Raw genomic sequence first — 20190 nt, 5'->3', positions numbered from 1 at the left:
AGACAAGCAGCCTGGCACTGACTAGTGGGGAGGTTCCCAGCACAGGAGACAAGTCCTCTGGACCCAAAGCAGAGCAGGAGGGGTGAGGCAGCCACAGCCTCCAGGGAGAGGGCGGGGCTGGCAGCTGGGTGTGGGACACAGGTCAGAGGTCAAGCGGGAGGGGGAAGAGGTGCAGCCAGCTGGTTACAGGCAGGGAAGGCAGGGAGGGGTTTTGGGGTGACGCAGGCTGGGAAGGGCCAGGCTCTTCAGGAGGCCTCTTCCCACCCTGGGAAGGGGAATGGCAGGAGGAGGGGTGGGACCCTGGATACACGGAGGGTCCAGTTCTGGTGGGGGTGGGGGTGTGAAGGACAAAGGAGGCAAGGATGACTGCAGTTTGGGGCCTAAGCCAAAGTAAAAAGCCTCTGAACCATGCAGGTGACAAGTTTGAGGAGGAAGGTCAGGGGCCAGGTTGGCCCCCATTTCCATTGCTGACCCCCATTTCTAGGGCAAAGAAACCTCTCAGGAATCCCTCAGTGGAGAGAAGGTAAAGCAGTCACCCACACCCCTGCCATAGGCTGGGAGGTGGAGGGGGGTGCCCGGGAGGGGACCGTGCTTTTTGCCAAGCTCTGCCACCTGCCCTGCAGAAAGCAGCTGAGATGCCGAGCGTGGTGCTGTGGCCCTTCTCTCAGCCCCACACAATCACCTGTAAGAGGCACCAGTCACCTTCAGCTTTCATACCTTTCGAATATTGTTGGTCCTCACCAATTTCTATTAGAAAGGAGGAGAAACAGCGTGTTAAGTGGGAGCGCTGGTGAGAACAAGCCACACGGATCTCCTGAGGGACAGGTGGTCCTGAGGGAGGCTCAGACGTGAACGCCCTGACCACACCCAGATTCCCAACCCTTGCATTTGTCTGTGAAGCTGAGGAACCCCAAAACTGCCCAGGTCCCACGGGGGAGTCATCAGTGAACCTGGGGGCCGGGGCCTTGTTGGGGACACTGGTTCACAAAACCAGCACAGAACACAGCCATTCACTCACTGGGGTGACCCAGGGGCAGAGGTGAGGAAAGTGTGTCCTGCCACCCTCGGGGCCCCCTGATTGATGCTGCTTTTACATGTAGCCTGGGACACCAGCATCCCGTGGCAGCGTGAGGGGAGGGAGCGGGCGCACTGTGTGAGGTGGCTGCACTGTGACGACCATGTCCCTTCTCTCAGAGGCCTGGTTAGATAACGAAGGCCACAGACACCTCTGTTAGCCCAATTAACCTCAAGTGTCAGGTGTCAGGGGTCATCACCCTACAGATGACCACCTAAAGATCAGCTGTTTTATTAATACAGAAAGTGACAAATTAAAATTTAGTTTTTTAAACAGCTTTCCTCCAAAGCCATTTTTGTTACAGTACCAAAGCAACACCGCCAAGATGGAGGCCTGCGGGCTGGGGACTCGCTGCAAAGCCCCAACCACCAGGGGGCATCCTAGGCTGGAGGTCACCTGGCACCCACACCTCTTCAACAGCAGGCCTTCCATTCCAGGGCTGCTGTCACTGAAGAGGGCCCGGGGACCCGGCACTAGGGCAGACGTCTGCAGAGGCCTCCCCATCCTTGGAAGAGTTGCAGCCCCCCTGCTGAGGAACCTCATGAGTCCAGCTCAGGTGGCCCTGGAAGTAACATGCTTTTTGGCCAATTCAGGAGGAAACACACGGGTGCTAAGGTGTTCTCAGTGACAGCTGCCCACATGACAGGCACCTGCGAGGCAGGGGTCCCACCACTTGGGGCCCAGTTCAACACGCTTCCTTCAGGTGTGCCCCTCAGGGGCCTCCACTAGGTGCAGGGAAACAGATAGATGGTTCCTGGCTTCTCCCTCTCCATGGCCCCCAGGGCCCACACAGTCCACAGCCCATTATTTTTAACCACTCTCTTCCCCAAATGTCAAATTCCCTGGACCCTTTGCCCTTCCTCATGCGCTCACATGCAAAGCCAGCTTGCCCTGGCTGCCTTGCCCAGGACATGGCCCCCGCTGCAGGCCAGGGCCACAAGAGTGGAAGTGGCCACGAGGCCAGGGGTGCCAATGCCTCTGGCCACGCTTTGTCCTTGAACCATGAGCTTTCTACCCTACCTTTCCGCACCTGCCACACTCCTGTCCCTGGGATCACCTCCACTTTCTACCCTAAATCCACCCCATCCCTTCTCTCCCCTTGCAATGACACTCCAGGACCCACTCATACATCAGCCCGTGACTCCCTTGCTTCCAGACAAGACTGGTCCCCACCCAGCAAACCCTTTCTGTGCATTAGACCTCCTCCTGGTTACTGGGCTGAGGGCTCCTCCAGGGCCTGCCCCTTTCCGTCACATCCCCAGGACCCAGCCCAACACTCAGAACCCATAGGTGCCAGGTACTGTTACAAAGGTCCCAAAAGAGTCCCCAAAAGGACAGGAGGACCTCAAGACAAGATTTCTCTAGGGAAGCCAGCTCACCATCATTCCCTCAGCAGGCCTGGGAGGGAGGGCTGTGTGGGCATAAAGCCCAGTCCTGCTCTGCCCACAGGCTTCCCAGCCCAGAGAGGTTTGCAAATCCAGGCCCACCAGCACCCAGCCCTCTGCTCGGGGTGGTGCCCACCTTGTGTTTCGGCTCCTCCTCATCGTCCATCCTGGTTCCACCAGCGTCGCTAAGGACAGGGCTCAGGAGTGGGAACGAGCCCCGCTCAGCTGGGCCCAGCGTCACCTGAAACACAGGGCTCAGGCTCAGTGGGCTCTTCTGGGTGGAAGGAGAAGGCTGAGGACTGTCCATGGGAAGGCCTGGAATTGAACAGGGCGGGGGATGGAGTGAGAAATGAGAAGGGCCAGGATACGGCCAGGCACCACATTTCTTACCAGGCGTTAGCCAACACTAGCCTTATACTGCTGCTCGGCACTTTCTGGAAACTGTGTAAGTAAAGATGCTACCACATGCAGTTCTCAATGTGACATAAAGTGAACATGAGAAAAGGTTGCTGGCTGAGCAATCCGATTTCACAGACACCAACCACAGGCGCCTGGACCCCTGGGCTGTGCAGTCGCAGGGCTTTCTCTTTGCTCTAGAGATAAAATCAGCAGCACAAGCATGTGAAGCAGGACAGACAGGGAGGAGCACCTTCTGTGTATGTGTTAGAGACATACCAAACTGATGCCAACATATCTGAAGAAAATGTCTATTTTAATGCCAAACTCATCAATCATTCAGTTAAAAATCTGATCATATAAAATTACAACTCATTGTTTTCTACTTAACTGAATTTTCCATTAACAAAGGTTTTATTTTGGTTTTCTAGAATTATAACACAAAAGTAATTCATAGTTAAATTTTCCCCCTTTTTAAATGTTCGCTTTTGATTAGACAGAAACCAAAATTTTGGCCTAGTTCTAAAAAGGCTAATGATGAGGCATATTCTATCATACATTTTGTAATAAAAAATTCTCTTATCCATTATTTAAAAAAATTCTTAAAGGTTTATTTCTAATTTTTTTTCCCCTCTGTGGGAAAACAATTACTATTAAATGCCGAATTCTAAAGCTACCATTAAAGCAAAGTTTTAACAAAAACTGTAACTGCTGTTTAAAAGCTCCTTAAGATAGATAATTACCTTAAGTTTCCAAATGTAGAGTGTTTTAACACTCAAACTACCATTATTTATAACTATGATTAAGTGAGTTTACAAAATGCTGGGATAGAAATAACTCAATTCGAGCCCATGGTGGCTGCCCACTCCCTACACAATGGCTTAAAGCAAGATCCTCTAACACTACCACGAACGGCTTCAGATGCAGTCACCTATAGTGACCAGTTTATAAAACCAAAGCCTGGTTTATTTAGCCCAAAACATGGGAGTGTGTAGACAGGTGCAGAGGAGTTTTGTGAACACCCGACACACCTGTTTCCTGCTCCCTGAACAGTCATAAGCAACTGAACTAGAGTCAGTAGCCGTGCCAGGCAGCGGCGGCTGGCGGGGCCCTATTTTCACATTGACAGATCCGGAGCTGGGATGCCACCGAGTGCTTCCAGCGATGAATTACCAAAGCCAGGACGGCAGTTACCTCTGGAATTTCTCACAACTGAAAGATTTAAAACATGATGAAACACCCATTCACATTAGAAAACCTGGACAAAATAAAATATGGAATTAACAACCAGGTTAGTAGAATTTGCTTTTATTACGTTTAAAATATGCTAAGCCACCTTAAAATAACAAAATTCCTATACCCATCCTCCCACACCAGGCTGGGTTCTGAAGGGCCCAAACCCGAATGGAGGGCACAGTTACTTTTCACATGGAGAAGAGGCCTGTGTCCAAAGATGACCTATTTAGGATTTGCACTCCAAAACTCTTTTGTCCCTAATAAGCCCAAAATTGCATTATGAGATACCTTCACACATTGAAATTTTAGAAAAAAGTCTAGAAGCGACTAATAACTGATCTATTTATTCTTCACAATTGTATTATTCAAGGTGTGAGAGCCAAGATATTTTATGCTCATTGGCTGTGAAAGGAAGTACAAGGTCATTGTTTACTCTCCCATCTACCAGCATCGCACAAAGCACCTCCCTTGGAGATGGGCAGTCCCATAGCAAATTACTAGTTGGTAATTCACCAAAAAGTTGCCGCAAAACTTGACTTTATTTTTCAATAGCAGGAGAAAGCTGAGGAGATGGGGTGACCAGCCCTCTGCTATGTTGGCCAGTGCGGGCTAGTAAAGCTGTCAGATTAGAGAATGCAGCCCAGTAAACAGCCCCTTTGTGAAGAACTTATGAAAGAGAGGGACCCCTTTTAGGACGGACTGCTCATTTGGAAGGTTAAAAGTCATCAATTGATGTTAGCATTGTAGATACTTATTATTTCACAAAAATTGTCAACTCACAATTTAGTGAACAGAATCAAAAGTACCACAAACTGCCATTAAACACTTGTCTTTATTAAATCTATCAGCTACAGCACAATGTTGTAAGTCATACCACCTCCTTCCAATTATGTAAACACAGATCCTACAAGATAAAGTCGACAAATCTGTGGGGAGATATTTTTTCAAGCAAATGACCCATCTACACCCAGGTTGTCTGAGTATACATCGTGTACCCAGGCCCTACCTACGTGGCCAATCTTTCTACTGTGTGTGTCGCTGACTCACATTCCACACCAAGAAATAAGCGTGGACCGCGGCTGGGCAGGTGTCTCTCCAGAAGTGATGCTGGGGTAGCCGCAGCCTGCTGGGATGATGTGAGGGGTGTATGAGCGCTCCCTTGCCTCGGAATATCCTGTCCGTGTTCACAATGCACATTAGAGCACCCGGATAAAAGGCAGATGCCTTCAGAATTTTAGGTATCACAGAATACGCTTACCCTTAACTGACATGGTGAAGAATTAACCTGGAATTTTTGTAAAAACAGACCCCTGTGTCCAAGGTCCTCTACTGAACAACAGGCAGGAAGAGTTGATGTTGTTCTGCGTGACAAGAGTCCCTATGACAAGCATCCACTTAGACACAGAGCGAGCTTCCAGACCACTATGGTATCAAGGAATGGTAGACAAAGAATTTTTGGAAATTCTTCAATTTTCAAAATCTGGTTACTTGAAAGTAACAGACACAAGCGGTAGTTGTTTCACTGAGCTTCGAGTTTCTGCTGGAGCGGGTCAGACTGTCTACTGTGTTCACAGACAGGCTCCGTTCTCAAGGCTGCAAGTTACAAAAAATGCTTAAATTTAAAACTGTTCCAAGTTTGGCAGTGAGTACCTCTGGCAGTTGGTTTTCTTTGCTTTGTGGCATTCGTTATTTCCAAAATTTTCTAAATATTTATCTTACAACTTTTGAAATGTCATTTTAAAAAGCACAGTATTATACGTCGTGCTTAACTTCATTTTCTCCATCTAACTAGGTGATGAAAGACAAATATCACATTTAGAGGAAAGTTAACATTACTTTTGTTTCATACCTTTAAATCCTCTTCATCAAATCTCTATAATAAATAATCTTGAACATTTTTTGCCTAATAGTGGAGAAAGAATCAGCTCCAGTTTGGAAGACTCAAGGTTAAGTTTGAAGGTTAATGTGACAGACAGTAGGAGGCGTCAGATCTAGAAATTCCTTCTGTACTTGAACAATGGCTCAGTAATCCCATGAGAGTAGGGAAGGCTGACTTGTCCCAAGAACCCAGGTGAATGTGAGCTTGCTGCTGAGTTAGCAGAAAACTCTCTGGCTCCATTTTTGGACTAGAATGTCATGAGTCATTTTCCACAAAATTTGGCTTAAAAAAGTAAGTGGGCAGTAGGAAAATGGCCTAATTATCAGTTCATCTTATACCGTGTTCTCGCAAAGGTCACCGCCCTGCTCTGCTTCTTCATCTACAAACAGCAGGTGAGAACCTGACATGCGGTGTGCCCTCTCCATGGGGCTGTGAAAGCCTACACAAGGAAGCTTGGAGTGGGTGCCTGGCCCACGACCCACGTGGTGAACTGAAGTTCAGAGGGTGACTGACATCAACACGTGCAATGCTCTAAGAAGCATGTTTTAGTTTTGTCTTTTGTTTGTTCTAAATAATCAAGACTCTTTCCTTGTTAAGAAAAACAGGTGCATTAACCGATAACATAGTGACACTTAGGGTCATGTGTCTGGCTTGGTGCCTGCTGGGCGTGGGTCTCCACTGTGTGTGCACACATACAGGTGTCTCAGGGAGCTCTGTGTCTTTGTTCTAATAAACGACACCTTTTGTCTCAAAACTGTGACTAGAGATCCTCTAAACTATTGGATCAATGACAGCAAGGTCCCCAAAGCAAATTATTCAATAAATGAAAAAGTCTGTAGGTGACTTTCATTAGAAAAGAAATGTAATCTGAAATAACATACTTCAAATATAAAGGCCATACAGTGGTACTCTCCTAACAGGGCAACCTACAGAGCCAATAGAGAAATGCTTTTGAGCAGTTTCTTAAAATCTGGATTTGTCACAGAGGTGTCTCTCTGAGGATTCACTTGCTTCCATCACCACTTCATCCCCAAACTGGGGCACTGGGCAGTGGTGGCCTCGGTAAGGGAGCAGGGCCGGCCTGACGTGGGAGGGAACTGACGCTCACTTGGTGACTCACCACCCTCTTCTCTCAGTGGGGAGTGACTGCCCACTCAGGGTCTTGGGGAGTTTGTGCAGAAAGGGTCTTTTCTAGAAGGCCACTGGCATGTGCCAGGTACCTTAAAAGCCAGGGAGGAGACCACTCCCCCACTCCCGTGCAGCACAGAACAGCCCAGAGGGAGCAAATGCTGCTGCCCAGGAGGTGGGGGAGGGGGGGTAGGATATCACCAATCCCATGACCCAAGTGTGGCCGGAGCGCAGGGACAGCTCTGGGGAGGCAGCAGAAGGCATGTTAGCCGAGTGGGAAACAAGTTCAGAGCTGGAGTAAAGACTGTCCAGAATCTGAGCTGAGGCTACACCATGGGCCAAGGATTTTATAGGGTGGGTTCTAGCCAACTGGGTGGGAAAGGCAATAATGTTCTCTTTTTCAGAATTAAGAAGCCAACAGCACGTGTTCTGTGCACAGGACCAGCCCAGGGACTATATGGTTCACCCCAAGGCTGTAAACAGTGCTGCCCTCAGCCAGAGCCTCAAGCTTAGAGCAGGCGACTGCCATCCACTTGTGCACCCGACCACAGAAAGCACTGAAAGAAGACTAAGGCTGAGAAAAGCAAGCCTTCTCCTTGCTCCCAATGGCCTTCTGGGGACGTTGTCCACATGTGAAACAGACAATGCCTGTTTGCTGCTCAGAAGCCTATGAAGTGAAGAGCCGTTTCAGGGATTCATTTAACATGAGAAATAATTTTTAATTATGTAAGTCAAAACTATAACCAAGTAGAGGGAAAGAAAGCTAAAAAGCCCATTTAAAAATTCATAGTAAATATGTCCTTATTTTATTGAATAAACAATTAAAAAATTCTGAATTAGTACAATCTGCATATTTATAAATGGCAATTTCAATGGAAAACAAGCTTTATAAGTACCACAAACCAGGCAACATAATGTTTCTTTAAAGAATGAACAAGTTCAAATGCATAATGAAACTCCAGTTCCTTCTCTCTCCATTTTCTAGGGGAATGTAGATGCTTTCATGCAAAAACAAAACAAAACAAAACAAAACAAAACAGCACCTGGGGACACTTAAGGCACAGCTACTGTGTGACGAGAGGGACCAACAGTGGCCCCCACAGCGAGCTGTGACAAGCTCTGTACCTTCAGGACAAGGGCCAAGCAAAACCCCAGCAAAGTAAGACTCCATGGCTTTGGGAACAGATGCTAAAATCCTCAATTTTAAGTGCCTGAGAAAACACTAACATTTCGTTTATGAAGTAATTGATCTAGTAACAATTTAAGTTCCACAAATGAGGAGGGAATAACCGTACCATGAAGACAAAGGACTTGGCATCACATGTCACCTACACATAACACGTAGGGGAACGGTTCATGTGCTTGACAGCACAAGGTTGTTGCCGCGGCCTGGGACATTTCCAGTCACCGCTGGGCAGCAGGAGCCGAGAGCCTGCACTGGGAGCAGAATGTTCCTGCACACCAAGCCATTCAAAAGGCCTTTGCAAGATGACAATGATGGGCGTGACATAACCAACAGGCTTAAACATCTTTCATATTAAACTTCTTTGGTGTGCTATTTTTACTGCCCATCTCTCTGTCATTACTATTTTTTAAATGTGTGTTCAGTGGAAAAGGGAACCCTAAGCTGATTCTGTACTTAGAGAGAAAAAAGGTGCCCAGAAATACCTAATGGTTAGAGGTGCTCCCATTGCACACCATACTGTCCCATGCATCACTCTTCCTAACATGGAGCTATACTGTTGTTAGACTTTAACATTCACAGATTGGTAGAATACCTGGATTTGGAAGCTTAAATACAAAAATAGATTTGGTAACTAATAAAAATAAATATTCTACCTAGATTAGAGGTGGACTCCGCAGGGACAACAGGCACAGCCTGCTGGGGACCTGGCAGTGTGGGGATGGTGCAGGCCTGCGGTTAGCTGGCCATACCAGCACACATGGCCCTCCTGTCAGGTGTAAGGCGTTGGGTCGAGTAAAGGATATCAACAGATGAAAAGGGAAAACAACAATTATCCTGTCATCCAGGTAAATGGATCCCAGGTGGCACAATGCATAACACAAGGGCCTCTCATGATCAATAGCCATCAGCAAGCTTGGCCTCGTGGCCTTCACTCTGGGCTGTTCTGGATGTCTGAGTATTTGCTACAAACCACTTCTCACTAAGATCAAATACAACAAGGTCACTGCTTACATGACCTGCCATGAGTAGAAAGCCACAACGTGAGCAGGATATATGGTCCTTTCTAAAGAAGTCCCTCTGAGTCAGAGGGATGTTTACAAGCCCTCAAAAATGAGAGGAGGAGCTATGAGCAGTAACCAAAGAAAGCCACAAGTGATTTTAAAGTAAATCATTTCATTATAAAGGAAAAGCTGTAAACTCAAAAATATTATGAATACGCTGGAAAGTAAAATTTAATTTCTGCCAAGAAGTAAAATTTAATAATTTCTGCCAAAAAGCTAAACCTGGATCTGAAAATGACACCTTCACCAGCAATGTCCAAAGAGCATCTGGGACCCTGGGCTCCTTCCTGTGCTGTGGGCCCCCCAGGCCGGTGGGAAGGAGGGCAATGGTTGATGAGCTCCAGATCCAGGCCAAGGTGAGCGGCCCGAGGGGCGGGCCAGGCTGTGGGCATGAGGAAGGACCACTTCTTCCACAAGCCACTGGCACAGAAGAGGGGTCTTCTACTGTTAGGGGAGCTAAGAGCTACCAGCCACATGTGGCAAGCACTACCGTTCTTGTTTCTGTAAATTTTGAAAACTTTATAAACAAAGAGCTAAAAAATAATCTCTAGAAAATAAAGTTTCATTGAAGAAATCAAACCAAATCCTTTTATGAGAAGGCCTGGGCAGAGGTCTACACAATGTGTCTTCAAAATCTCCTTGTATAAATACAGTTTAACTCCGTTAAAAGAAGAAAAAAAGGGCAACTTGCTAGTTGAAAGTATCACTGTGCAATAGCAGGTGAAGGACTGGGCAGCCCTCATAGGACTGAGGCCCAGGAAAAGCATTCTAGATGTATATGCTCATGTCTTCACCACACAAGTCCAAACTTTGCTTTCTGAGTGACACAGAGGAAAAATGTCCTGAACAGGCTACTCTAAAGAGCAATTCTGACGACATCGCCTTTCTCTTGAGAGTGCCACGGTCTCTTTTCAGAGGTCAACCAGCCCCTCGGAACGACCCCGTGCCCTGAGGTGGGTCTGGAGTGGGAGGGAACGGGCAGCAGCCGCACACCCCAGACACCAGTCCAGAGACCTGGATGAGAGTTAGACTGCGGTGCAGGTTTAAGGCAGCTACAAAAACCAGGACATTTTTCAATACATTTAGCTAAAACTCCACCAGTATTGGACCAGCACTGATGAGAAGAGAAAGAGTGAGCCTCACAAGAGGCCCAGGGCAGCTCTGAGTCCCTGACAGCATGTGCTGTCACACAGCAAACCCACCCAGGCACAGAGTTACAGTCTCACACAGGAGTAGAGGCCGTAGGCTTGATGTCACCACAGGACTTGGAAGAAAATAAACCTTTAAACATGGTATAACTCTCCTAGATAAGAGCAGGAAGGATAAACCACAAAACCCAAAGCCTAATCCGTGGACTTGACAAATTGAACAGTATGTGCCCAGGGCTAGAGTGCAGTCACCTGAGGTCCTGGCTGCACAGCAGGGGTTTCCTTCCGACAGCCACAGAAGACGTGTACCGTGCGGGCTGTGAGCATCTGCCCACCTTCCACAGTGGTATAGATGGGGCACTGAAGGGGCCTGTATGGCCACCTCAACCTGCCTTTCCCACTGCCTGGGGACAAGCCCATGTCCACGATGGGGTCTATGAGAGATGGCTAGGGACTGTGTATTACACAGCCCTGGCCAACAAGAAACAACACTCATAAGGAAAGCGGGAACCCTCGATGTTCAGGGGGTCCTGGGATGTTTATTTGTTTTAGCGAATAACCCACTCTGATAGTCCAAAGGAAACAGTTCTTGGATGAGAGCTTACACTACAACTCTCAAGTCAACCAGTGCGTCTGGTTCTGTTTTTCTTCAACCAAATACCTGTTATACCCCCAATTAAGCTAAACAGAAGGAAAGAGTTCAATTGCATTGTAAACCAATACCTCTCCAAGCGAACTACCTAAACATAGCACTCTTTCTGGGTCTCAAGTCATTAATGGGACAATGCCTTTGGCACTGAGACACCAGGATTTGGCTCACTCAGGACTTCGTGCAGTGGCTGGACAAACCAGGCAAAGCTTCCATCCCAATGACTTGTGGCAGCATGCCTCATCTTAAAAAGCAGCCTCAAAAGGCAGACTACACAGATTCCACTAAAGATCAACATGAGTCAGACTGTGTGATGTTGAAAGTGGACAGCATCAGCTTTCAGCTGAATCAAAAAACAGCAAGAAAAATACACCTGCAAGACTAATTCACCAGCTCCCAGGGGGACTAACTGCAAACACTTATCTATTTTAAACTCAATGCATAGTTTTAAACATCACTCCAAGTGAAAGTTTTAATTCTGTGACATTCAAAAGAGAATACTGGACCAGAGAATTAGGAGAAGAAAGAATCCCTAGCCATGGATACAAGCCAACAGTCTGAGCTCACTGCACGAGCAAGTGCAGGGCAGCCTGTGAAGGCTGGGAGTGGTCAACATGGGCTTTGATTTACCTGTTCTCCTGGACTCACATTCTTTAAATTATTCTGCAAATCGAAAATGACTCTCTCTCCACTGGTCTGTGCAAAAGAGTTGCCAAAGAAAAGGCTCACGTCCAGGGGGGATTCGGCTTCAGAGCCCCAGGAGTCTGTGTCTGTGCTGCTAGAGTCCTCAGCCGTTGTGGGCGGGTAACTGAGCTGCTCTAACTGGTCGAGGATGTCAGAGAACTGAAAGGCTGAGCTGGCCTCAGAGCGCACAGAGCAGGCGGGGAAGTTGGCCATGGAGCTGGCCTCGGACTGGTTGGTGGAGCTGGGTGTGTGCACGGACAGGCCAAGCAGTGGGAGGTGGCTGAGGGAGCTGCTCTGGGAGGGTCAGGCTGGCAGGGGAGGGTAGTTGGGGGCAACCAGGCCAGCAGGGGAGGGCAGTTATGAGCAATTGGACCTGCAGGGGAAGGCAGTTAGGGACAACCAGGCCTGCAGGGGAGGGCCGTTGGGGGCAATCGGGCCTGCAGGGAAGGGATGTTGGGGGTGACCAGGCCAGCAGTGGATGTGCACGGACAGGCCAAGCAGTGGGAGGTGGCTGAGGGAGCTGCTCTGGGAGGGGCTCAGCAGGCTCTGCATCAGGCTGGCCTGGGCCTTCACCTCCAACAGCTCCGACGTGTCTGAGGGGTGCACACTGCCAAAGCCACTCTCTCCCTCAAACTCAAAGCCATGCTCTACGCTTATGGGCGCTGCCTCAGTAGAGTACCTGTCTGGGCTGAACTGGGCAGAGCATGGGTGACCACACAAAGGGGTCTGCAGGGCCAAACTGCCATATGGGCAAGAAAATGCCTCAGAGCCTCCGGCAAAGAAAGAGATGTCTGCTGGGTCATCATCTATGAACTCCTCAGACACCTGCAGCTGGGTGTTTGTCAATGTGAAAACAGGGCTCCCCCCAATGCCCTGCCGACCACATGGGTGCTCCCCCATGGAGGGGAATGAGCCTGTGGTCAAGTCTCCCTTGCTGTGGTCATTTTTACCAGCAGCTCTGCACTCCCTGCTGCACCCCCCTGCACCCAGGGCTAAGGCACTGTGACTCTGCCCCCCAGGACTGCTGGGGCTACAACTCCTCACAACATGACAAACCCCAACACCTTGACAAGGCTGGACCGCAGGGGGCCCTGGGGGCTGGGCCTGTCTCATGTCGGGTCCTTCCAAGGCTTCGCAGGTCCTCTCTGCAGCCGGCCTCTTGGTGTGGGGAGCCTGGGGCTCCGTCAGGGAGATGATGCTGTCCTTGATATTGGGCCGGCCAGGAGGGGCAACTGGGGAGGTAGGGACTGAATAGAAGGAGGCATGTGTTGATGATGGGGATGCAGAAGTCCTCATGCCCTCAGTGAAGGAGATGCTCTGGGAATCAAAATTAAGAAAAGAAAAATAGGAACATAATTTTATAAATCACCATTAAAAAGTTGCAAAATTAACTGGGCCCAAAAGTCCACACATTTCTATCACAACTTCCACAAAGGACAGCGGGGTCAGACTTTCCCTTTTACCAAAGACTTGTCATGCACACAGGTGTCCAAAAGGACCAGGATCATCTGTGTACAATCCTTTATCCTGCCATTTTTCCTCTATGGAAATAAATGTTCACAACACAGACAACTCGCATCCCTGAAAATAAAGACTGCTAAGAGTGATTGAAAAAATCGGCCTTGGAATACTATCACTTGGAGATGACAGACAGATGATATGGTGAGGTTTGCTCCCCAGCCTTTAGTCTCCTTGTGTCTAACTGTCTTTTTTAATCAAATGAGAGTCATGTGACATGGGCTTCTTTTCGATCTGCTAGTTTTATTTAGTGACATGTTTTGAATGTGTCCCTGGTCACACTAGTTTTCTAAAACAAGACTTTTAATGGCTCCTGAGTGCATCAAAGGGACACAAGTAACACTGTGACACCTGTCTCCAAGAATGAAGCCTTCTCTTCACTTAGGGCTCCTTCCTGCAGACAGAGTCCCAGGACTGGAATTGCTGTGTAAATGATACAACTAGTTTTAAGACTCTTGTTACAACATTGCCAGATTATTTCCCAAAACAGTGCAGGGGATTGACATGGTGTCAGTTTTAACCAGAAGGACTCACCTGCTTTGGCAATTCTGTAGTTAGAGCGTGGCCCGAAGTCCGCGTCCTGCTGTGTTTTCTGCAAACAGAGAACAAGCTGTGAGCCGCCCCCTCTGGATTCCTGTTCGACCGTGCTTTGCCCACAAGAAAGAGCTCACACAGAAATGTGGCCAAGACTCTGATTATATGCCAAAAGGCATCTAACTAGAAATGGTCAGGAGAACAGAAAACAAGAACAGGAAATAAAAAATAGATGTCTTGGAGAGGTAAAACTGTCCTCCCACACTGAAGGAACAAGGTGAATGTTCAAATTCAAAGTTTATTATACTATGTAAAAACATTTGTAAGCTAAGCTATGCAGACTAGAAACTAAAAGTAATATCTGTATCTGTATACAATAACTGTACATAGATATTACAAATAAACAACTCAAGTTTCAAAATACATGTTTATGTGTTTGAAAAGACTTTTATTCAAATAAAGGTTAAAATACTTAAAATATTAATTTTAAAAGCATACACTTCACATCCTCAAGACCACAGAGCTTACCTTTCATAGGAAGTTCTCGTCATCACACCGTCTTTGACATAATCTACTAGTTGTTTCTGAGTTCTTCCACTGTGAACAAAGGTTCAAACATTAAAGAAAAGAATCAATGATAATTTGCAGCAATACTTTTTCACAAAGGAAAGACGTGCCCTTCCTCATAAATCTATATACACATTTTAAAGTTGTGCTGTGTAATAAGCATCAGCAATTTTCTAAACAAAGTTTTATTACATCTACTTTTTCCACTATTTTATTTCATACTAGAGGACCGGTGCATGGTATTTGTGCACTGGGGAGGGGGAGAGGAAAGTCCCTTAGCCTGGCCTGCGCCCCCTCGCAGTCTGGGACCCCTTGGGGAATGTCTGCCTGCCATGGAGGTGAGAGATCTGTGAGCCCAGTGGCAGCGGGAGTCTCTCCCGCCTCTGAGGCAGCGCTAAGGAGCAGTGAGCCTGGCTTCTGGCTGAGCAGCACTCCCCCTTGGGAGCGCACTGACCACGATGGGGCAGCTCCTGCGTTGAGCATCTGCCCCCTGGTGGTCAGTGCACATCACAACGACTGGTCATTCCTCTGTTCGGTCAATTTGCATATGAGCCTTTTATTACATAGGAGGATACTTTCTCCAGTGTGACAGTAGCTGCCTTCTGTATGTAATTCTCTCAAACATCTTATAACATTTTCTTGAACTAGGGATATTTCTGTTCTCAGCTCTACAAAGCAGCTTAGTCCCACCTGTATCTGAAGGAGGAGCCCCTGCTGAAGAGGACGGCCTTAGCCTTTGGCTTTGGTTGGTCAAAGAGTCTAAAGAAGGTGTGATACTCCACACAGATCTTCCAGAAGTTCTTACATTCATCTCTGCTACCCAACAAGAACTCCAGTGTGTCCTGGTAAGGTCCCTAGAAACAAATACAAAGGTTCAAGTAACTAATTCAACTATGAAATTTAGGGAGCATTTCAGATAACAGGCTATTTCAAAGTTAAAAATTAGGAAAATGTTTTCCTGAAAATTGTAAAGATTCCTGGTTCCCTTTACATTTAAGAGAAGAAAAACACTATACACACACACACACACACACACACACACACACACAGTTTAACTATCAGAACATGTAGCCACCCATAGTCACCCCACTGTGAACATCCTGGAGTGTGTCCTTGTCAGATTTCCCAGAGGGAAGAGGGCACCTCCTGTGATGGCATAGACATGCTTGTCTGTTATTACTGAACCATTTTCAGTGGGGCCCTGGGGGACGATGTCCAGGCTCACAAATATCACCATGAAAAAACTACTGCATTTCCTCTCAGGGTTATTCCTGGAAATGTTATACTGAGCTCACAGAGAATGCAGTTTTAACCTTTTGATATATATTATTAAACTACATTCCAGAAAAACTCTAATACTTTGATTCCTAGCTACTCTTAGGCAAGCATGTCAAACTTGCGGCCCTAGGGCCGAATGCAGCCCAGCCAATATAAAGGTATGTAAGAAGCGTTTTAATAAAAATTTTGTAACTTAATTTTTACAATATCCTATTATACGTAATTATTAATAACAAACTACAACATTTACTAATGACTGATTACTATAATCGTGTTGCATTCACTTCCCTTACATGCAGGCGCACCATTTCTCTCCACTAATACTAGTAGTGAATATTTTAGCAGCCAATTGCCACATCATTAATCTTGTACTGACTTGCTTGGTGTGTGCAACAGGAAATATTTCGCTCTCGGAGAACAAGAAAAATAGGTTTATTTGCATTACGCTTATTAATTTGTGCAGTTATTCAGTGTCTGGTAAGTTAATGTTCAAGAAAAAATATTAATTTTTATTAAAATGTTCTATTATTTTATGTTAACGATTACTCATTTATTTCAGTCTTTTGTATTCAGCTGTCTCTACTGAAATAAACTTACGTTTCTATGAAAATTGAAGCTTTTGTTTTTTTGCAGCCTACATAAACTTAAACCTTGTTTATTTGGCCCATGTTAGCCTTTGGGATTGACATGCTTGCTCTTAGGAATCTAAGTGCTTGGGGACGAAAAAGGCAACTTTACCAAGTGCAGCAACAGACATGGTTCTGAACTTTGAATATTATGCTATTCTAATTAATAGTTGCTGTGCTATCTTGAGCCATAATTCTCTTCTTTCTCTGTCTTTTCAGAGTAACTGCTGAAAACATTTTTTTTAACTTACAGAGAAAACAAGCAGTCTTTTGCTTGTGTTTTGTCTGTTTTTGGCATTCCTTGTGTTTCCTTTCAACTAAGGAAGAGAGATCTGAATAATAAACAATTAGGAACCCTCCCACAGACAGCCCGTGGCTTGACCTTGACAAAAGCCCTTGATAATGAAGTGCCTGTGAATTCTCAGGGCAGCCCCTCATCTGGACCAGCCCAGGTCTGAATCCCCACCACCAAAGCTGTGTAAACCCTCCCGGCCTCTTAAGCTTCCACCCAGCAGGTGGCTCAGCTAATCTTTCATCCCAACTTCCTTTGTACATTGTAAATGTAACAATTTGAACTTATTTGAATAGTTTGAAATACTGGATTTTTGCCAACTATCAGATTGATATACACTTTTCCCATTTTTACTCCTTTCTGTAAATTCATAGGCAATTATTACTTTACTGATTAATAATCTCAATAGAAAGGAATATTTATTTTCTGAAAAAATCAAGCTCCTTCATTTAAAGTTATTAAAAGGGTTGATTTCTGAGCCACAGATATCATGAGAATGTGGGGTTCACCCCTCAGTTAACTCTGGACATTACTCGGATTTGCTGTAGGGCTCCCATCATAGCTCACATTTTGTATCTCAACTCCTGTTACTTTGAGCACAAAAGGCTGTAACATCCAGTATTCTCAGCAGCCCCGGGGCTTGTCAGACAGGCACATTCTCAGGGCCACCCAGCCCTGCAGAACCTACGCTCCCTCCGCCCCCATGTGGCACTTTCACCAGAGAACTACTGGGCAGACTATGGGGAGCCCCGCCAGACCCCAACCCGAACCCTGTCCTTAAATTCCGTGTGCATTACGCTGAAATGACTTACAAAACAACTAATTACTTGCTATTCTAGCAGAATACATTCTCTTACAATTTACCAACTGCTCAAAATATAATACTTACATGGACCTCTGGGTGGAGTTTGATAAGGAATCTTTTCCTCTTGAAGCTGAGTTTCCGGACCCGGGACCAGTTGAAGGTGTTGATTTTGGTGGTGCACTGAAACCCAAGAGCAGACACTTAGTAATATGGACACAGACTCAGGAGCTAGAGAATGTGTAAATGACATCCTTGCCAGATGCACAGCAACGCACATGGTCTTTTACAATCCCATTGGGAATGACTGAATTAAAATGTCAATACTACCAACTAATTTATGTTTTAGAAAAACAACTTGATTTCTTGGGTAAGGCTTTACATAACAAGTTCTTTTTTATTACTGTTAATATTAAGCATTTAAAAAATATGTTTTTATTGATTTCAGAGAGGAAGGGAGAGGGAGATAGAAATCTGAATGATGAAAGAGAGTCATTGATTGGCTGCCTCTTGCACACCCCCTATTGGGGATCGAGCCCTCAACCCGGGCATGTGTCCTGACTGGGAATTGAACTGTGACCTCCTGGTTCATAGGTCAATGCTCAACCACTGAGCCACACTGGCTGGGCAATATTAAGCATTTTCGAAGCTCACCCTTACAAGAAGGCTTGACAGTCGGGAAAGGGGAAGGGGCAACAGTGGAGGTTGGGCAGGGCTGCTTTTTCACAGCCACGTTTCTCAGAAGGAAAGGGAGGCCAGAGTGGGTCCTGGGTACTGAACTGAAACTAATGACATGAGCTCTTGACACTCCGCTCACCTAGTGCATGGACCTGGGTTTCTAACTACTCTCTACTAAGAAGACCAGGGTTCTATGGTCTTCCAGGGTGAAGTAGGCAAAGTAGAAAACGAACTTAGAATAGTTTGTTGTGTAAGAAAGTGAACAAGTGCTCAAAAAATGATGGGGACATGTCACAAGGACACAGGAACCAGCTCGAAGGGCCAAATGAAGGGACAATTTAAAAATCAAAATAATGATAAAAACAGAAAGTCAAATATCAGATTATAACCCAGGTTATTACAATTTGAACTTAATGCAATTATAATATAAATCCATAAATCCACAGTAACATAAAGAAACTAAATAAATGTGGAGAAAACCCTTCTAGGAGCACAAAAAAGGGAATTTATAGAGTTGTCATTCAGCAACCATCATAGTAATCCAACTAGGAGGTAGTGAATGAGGTCTCAAAGTATCTTTCCACAAAATATTTATTAATTACAAAGGATGAATAGTAACTTTCAGTAGAGAAGTCTGGGGACACCATCTGACCAAGTGATCAATGTTGATACCACCATCAATGGGAGAGGTGGGCTATATCACAGACTGTAGCAGGTATAACCTTATGTCTGTGATTTCCTGCCCAAGAAGATGAGCCTCGGGCTAATCACTAGCAAGTACTGGACAAGCTCATATTATGGTCACTCTACAGCCTATAATGACCAGCCTATAATCTTCCAAAACCTCAAGGTCAAGAGGAACTTCGTGACTGAAGAGACTAGACACAGTGGTTCTCAACCTTCTGGCCCTTTAAATACAGTTCCTCATGTTATGACCCAACCATAAAATTATTTTCGTTGCTACTTCATAACTGTAATGTTGCTACTGTTATGAATTGTAATGTAAATATCTGATATGCAGGATGGTCTTAGGTGACCCCTATGAAAGGGTCATTCGACTGCCAAAGGGGTCGCGACCCACAGGTTTAGAACTGCTGGACTAGAGAGACATAATGACTGAACAGTGTTGGATCTTAGATGGGATCTTTTGCAACGAACAAGATTGGGGCAACTAGGGAAATCTGGATGGGTGAGGGTCGGGTTGGATGAAGGAGGTCTTGTATTGCGTTTGTAACTTTTCCGTAAGCTTGAAATTATTTCAACATAAAAAAATCTAAATGTATTAATACTTTTCTGGCATTTTCTACTCTTGATCATCATGACCATTTACTCTTTACTGCAAATTTGAGGTGGGGGACAGCAAGATAAAGAATGTTTTCCCTTCAGAGAGACTAAAAAAAATCTCTGCCATAAAAGGGAGGTGGCCCTGATACGTGGTACAATGTGGACTGACTGTGAGAACTAGGGGAGAGGCCAGGCAAGGCCAAACACTGAATGATCCCATTTCTGTGAACTGTCCAGAAGGAAATGCAGACAGAAAGCAGATTAGAGGTGGTTAGGGCTGTGAGGGGCTGCTGCCAATGACTGCGTGTGGGGTGATTAAATGTTCTGGAATTAGGTAGTGGGGATGGTTGCACAATAACGTGAAACTGTTTACACCAAAAGAACTGAATGTACACTTAAAGTGGTGAATTTTATGGCATGTGAATTATATCACAATGAAAAAGATTCCTGATTTATGAGATGTCCTCAAAGCCAAGACATACATGTCTGAGTCCAAATGAGACCGGAAGCTTCCTAGCCCCCCCAACTATGGCCCAAACGCTAAATTGCTCCAATTTCTACTCAAGATAAAATACTGGAGGATTTTCAAAGATGTTCAAAAAAAGAAAAGAAAAAAGAAAAAATACCCATCATAGCCAACAACCCAAACACAAAACAGCAACAACAGAGAAGAACTGTTTCCAGCTGCTTGCTTGCCTTTCCGGTTCCCTCTTGCTCAAATTAAAAAGCTGCAGAGGCACTTTCAGTCTGGAAGTTCCTGCCTCAGGTTCTGAGTGTTTTCCCT

At 45.9% G+C, this 20190-nt stretch overlaps 1 protein-coding gene across 4 annotated transcripts in view; it reads right to left on the bottom strand.

Annotated features, from left to right (window-relative positions):
- FARP2 (FERM, ARH/RhoGEF and pleckstrin domain protein 2) overlaps window positions 1-20190 on the bottom strand; it is a 93462-nt gene that overhangs the window by 16873 nt on the left and 56399 nt on the right. For 2 of the 4 annotated variants that reach the window (XM_006760532.2, XM_006760533.2), the window contains exons 9-15: window positions 17532-17627; window positions 15137-15300; window positions 14408-14476; window positions 13880-13937; window positions 12892-13144; window positions 2597-2775; window positions 718-747 (exon numbers count right to left, since the gene is read on the bottom strand). In XM_006760532.2, coding sequence (XP_006760595.1) covers window positions 718-747; window positions 2597-2775; window positions 12892-13144; window positions 13880-13937; window positions 14408-14476; window positions 15137-15300; window positions 17532-17627 — 849 coding nt within the window. The remainder of the gene's footprint in view (window positions 1-717; window positions 748-2596; window positions 2776-12891; window positions 13145-13879; window positions 13938-14407; window positions 14477-15136; window positions 15301-17531; window positions 17628-20190) is intronic. The other 2 variants (XM_006760534.2, XM_006760535.2) reach the window with 1 other exon arrangement.

Source organism: Myotis davidii, unplaced genomic scaffold (genome assembly GCF_000327345.1).
Source record: "Myotis davidii unplaced genomic scaffold, ASM32734v1 scaffold370, whole genome shotgun sequence".
NCBI lineage: Eukaryota > Metazoa > Chordata > Mammalia > Chiroptera > Vespertilionidae > Myotis > Myotis davidii.
This window is presented reverse-complemented; position numbering and strand designations above follow the sequence as displayed.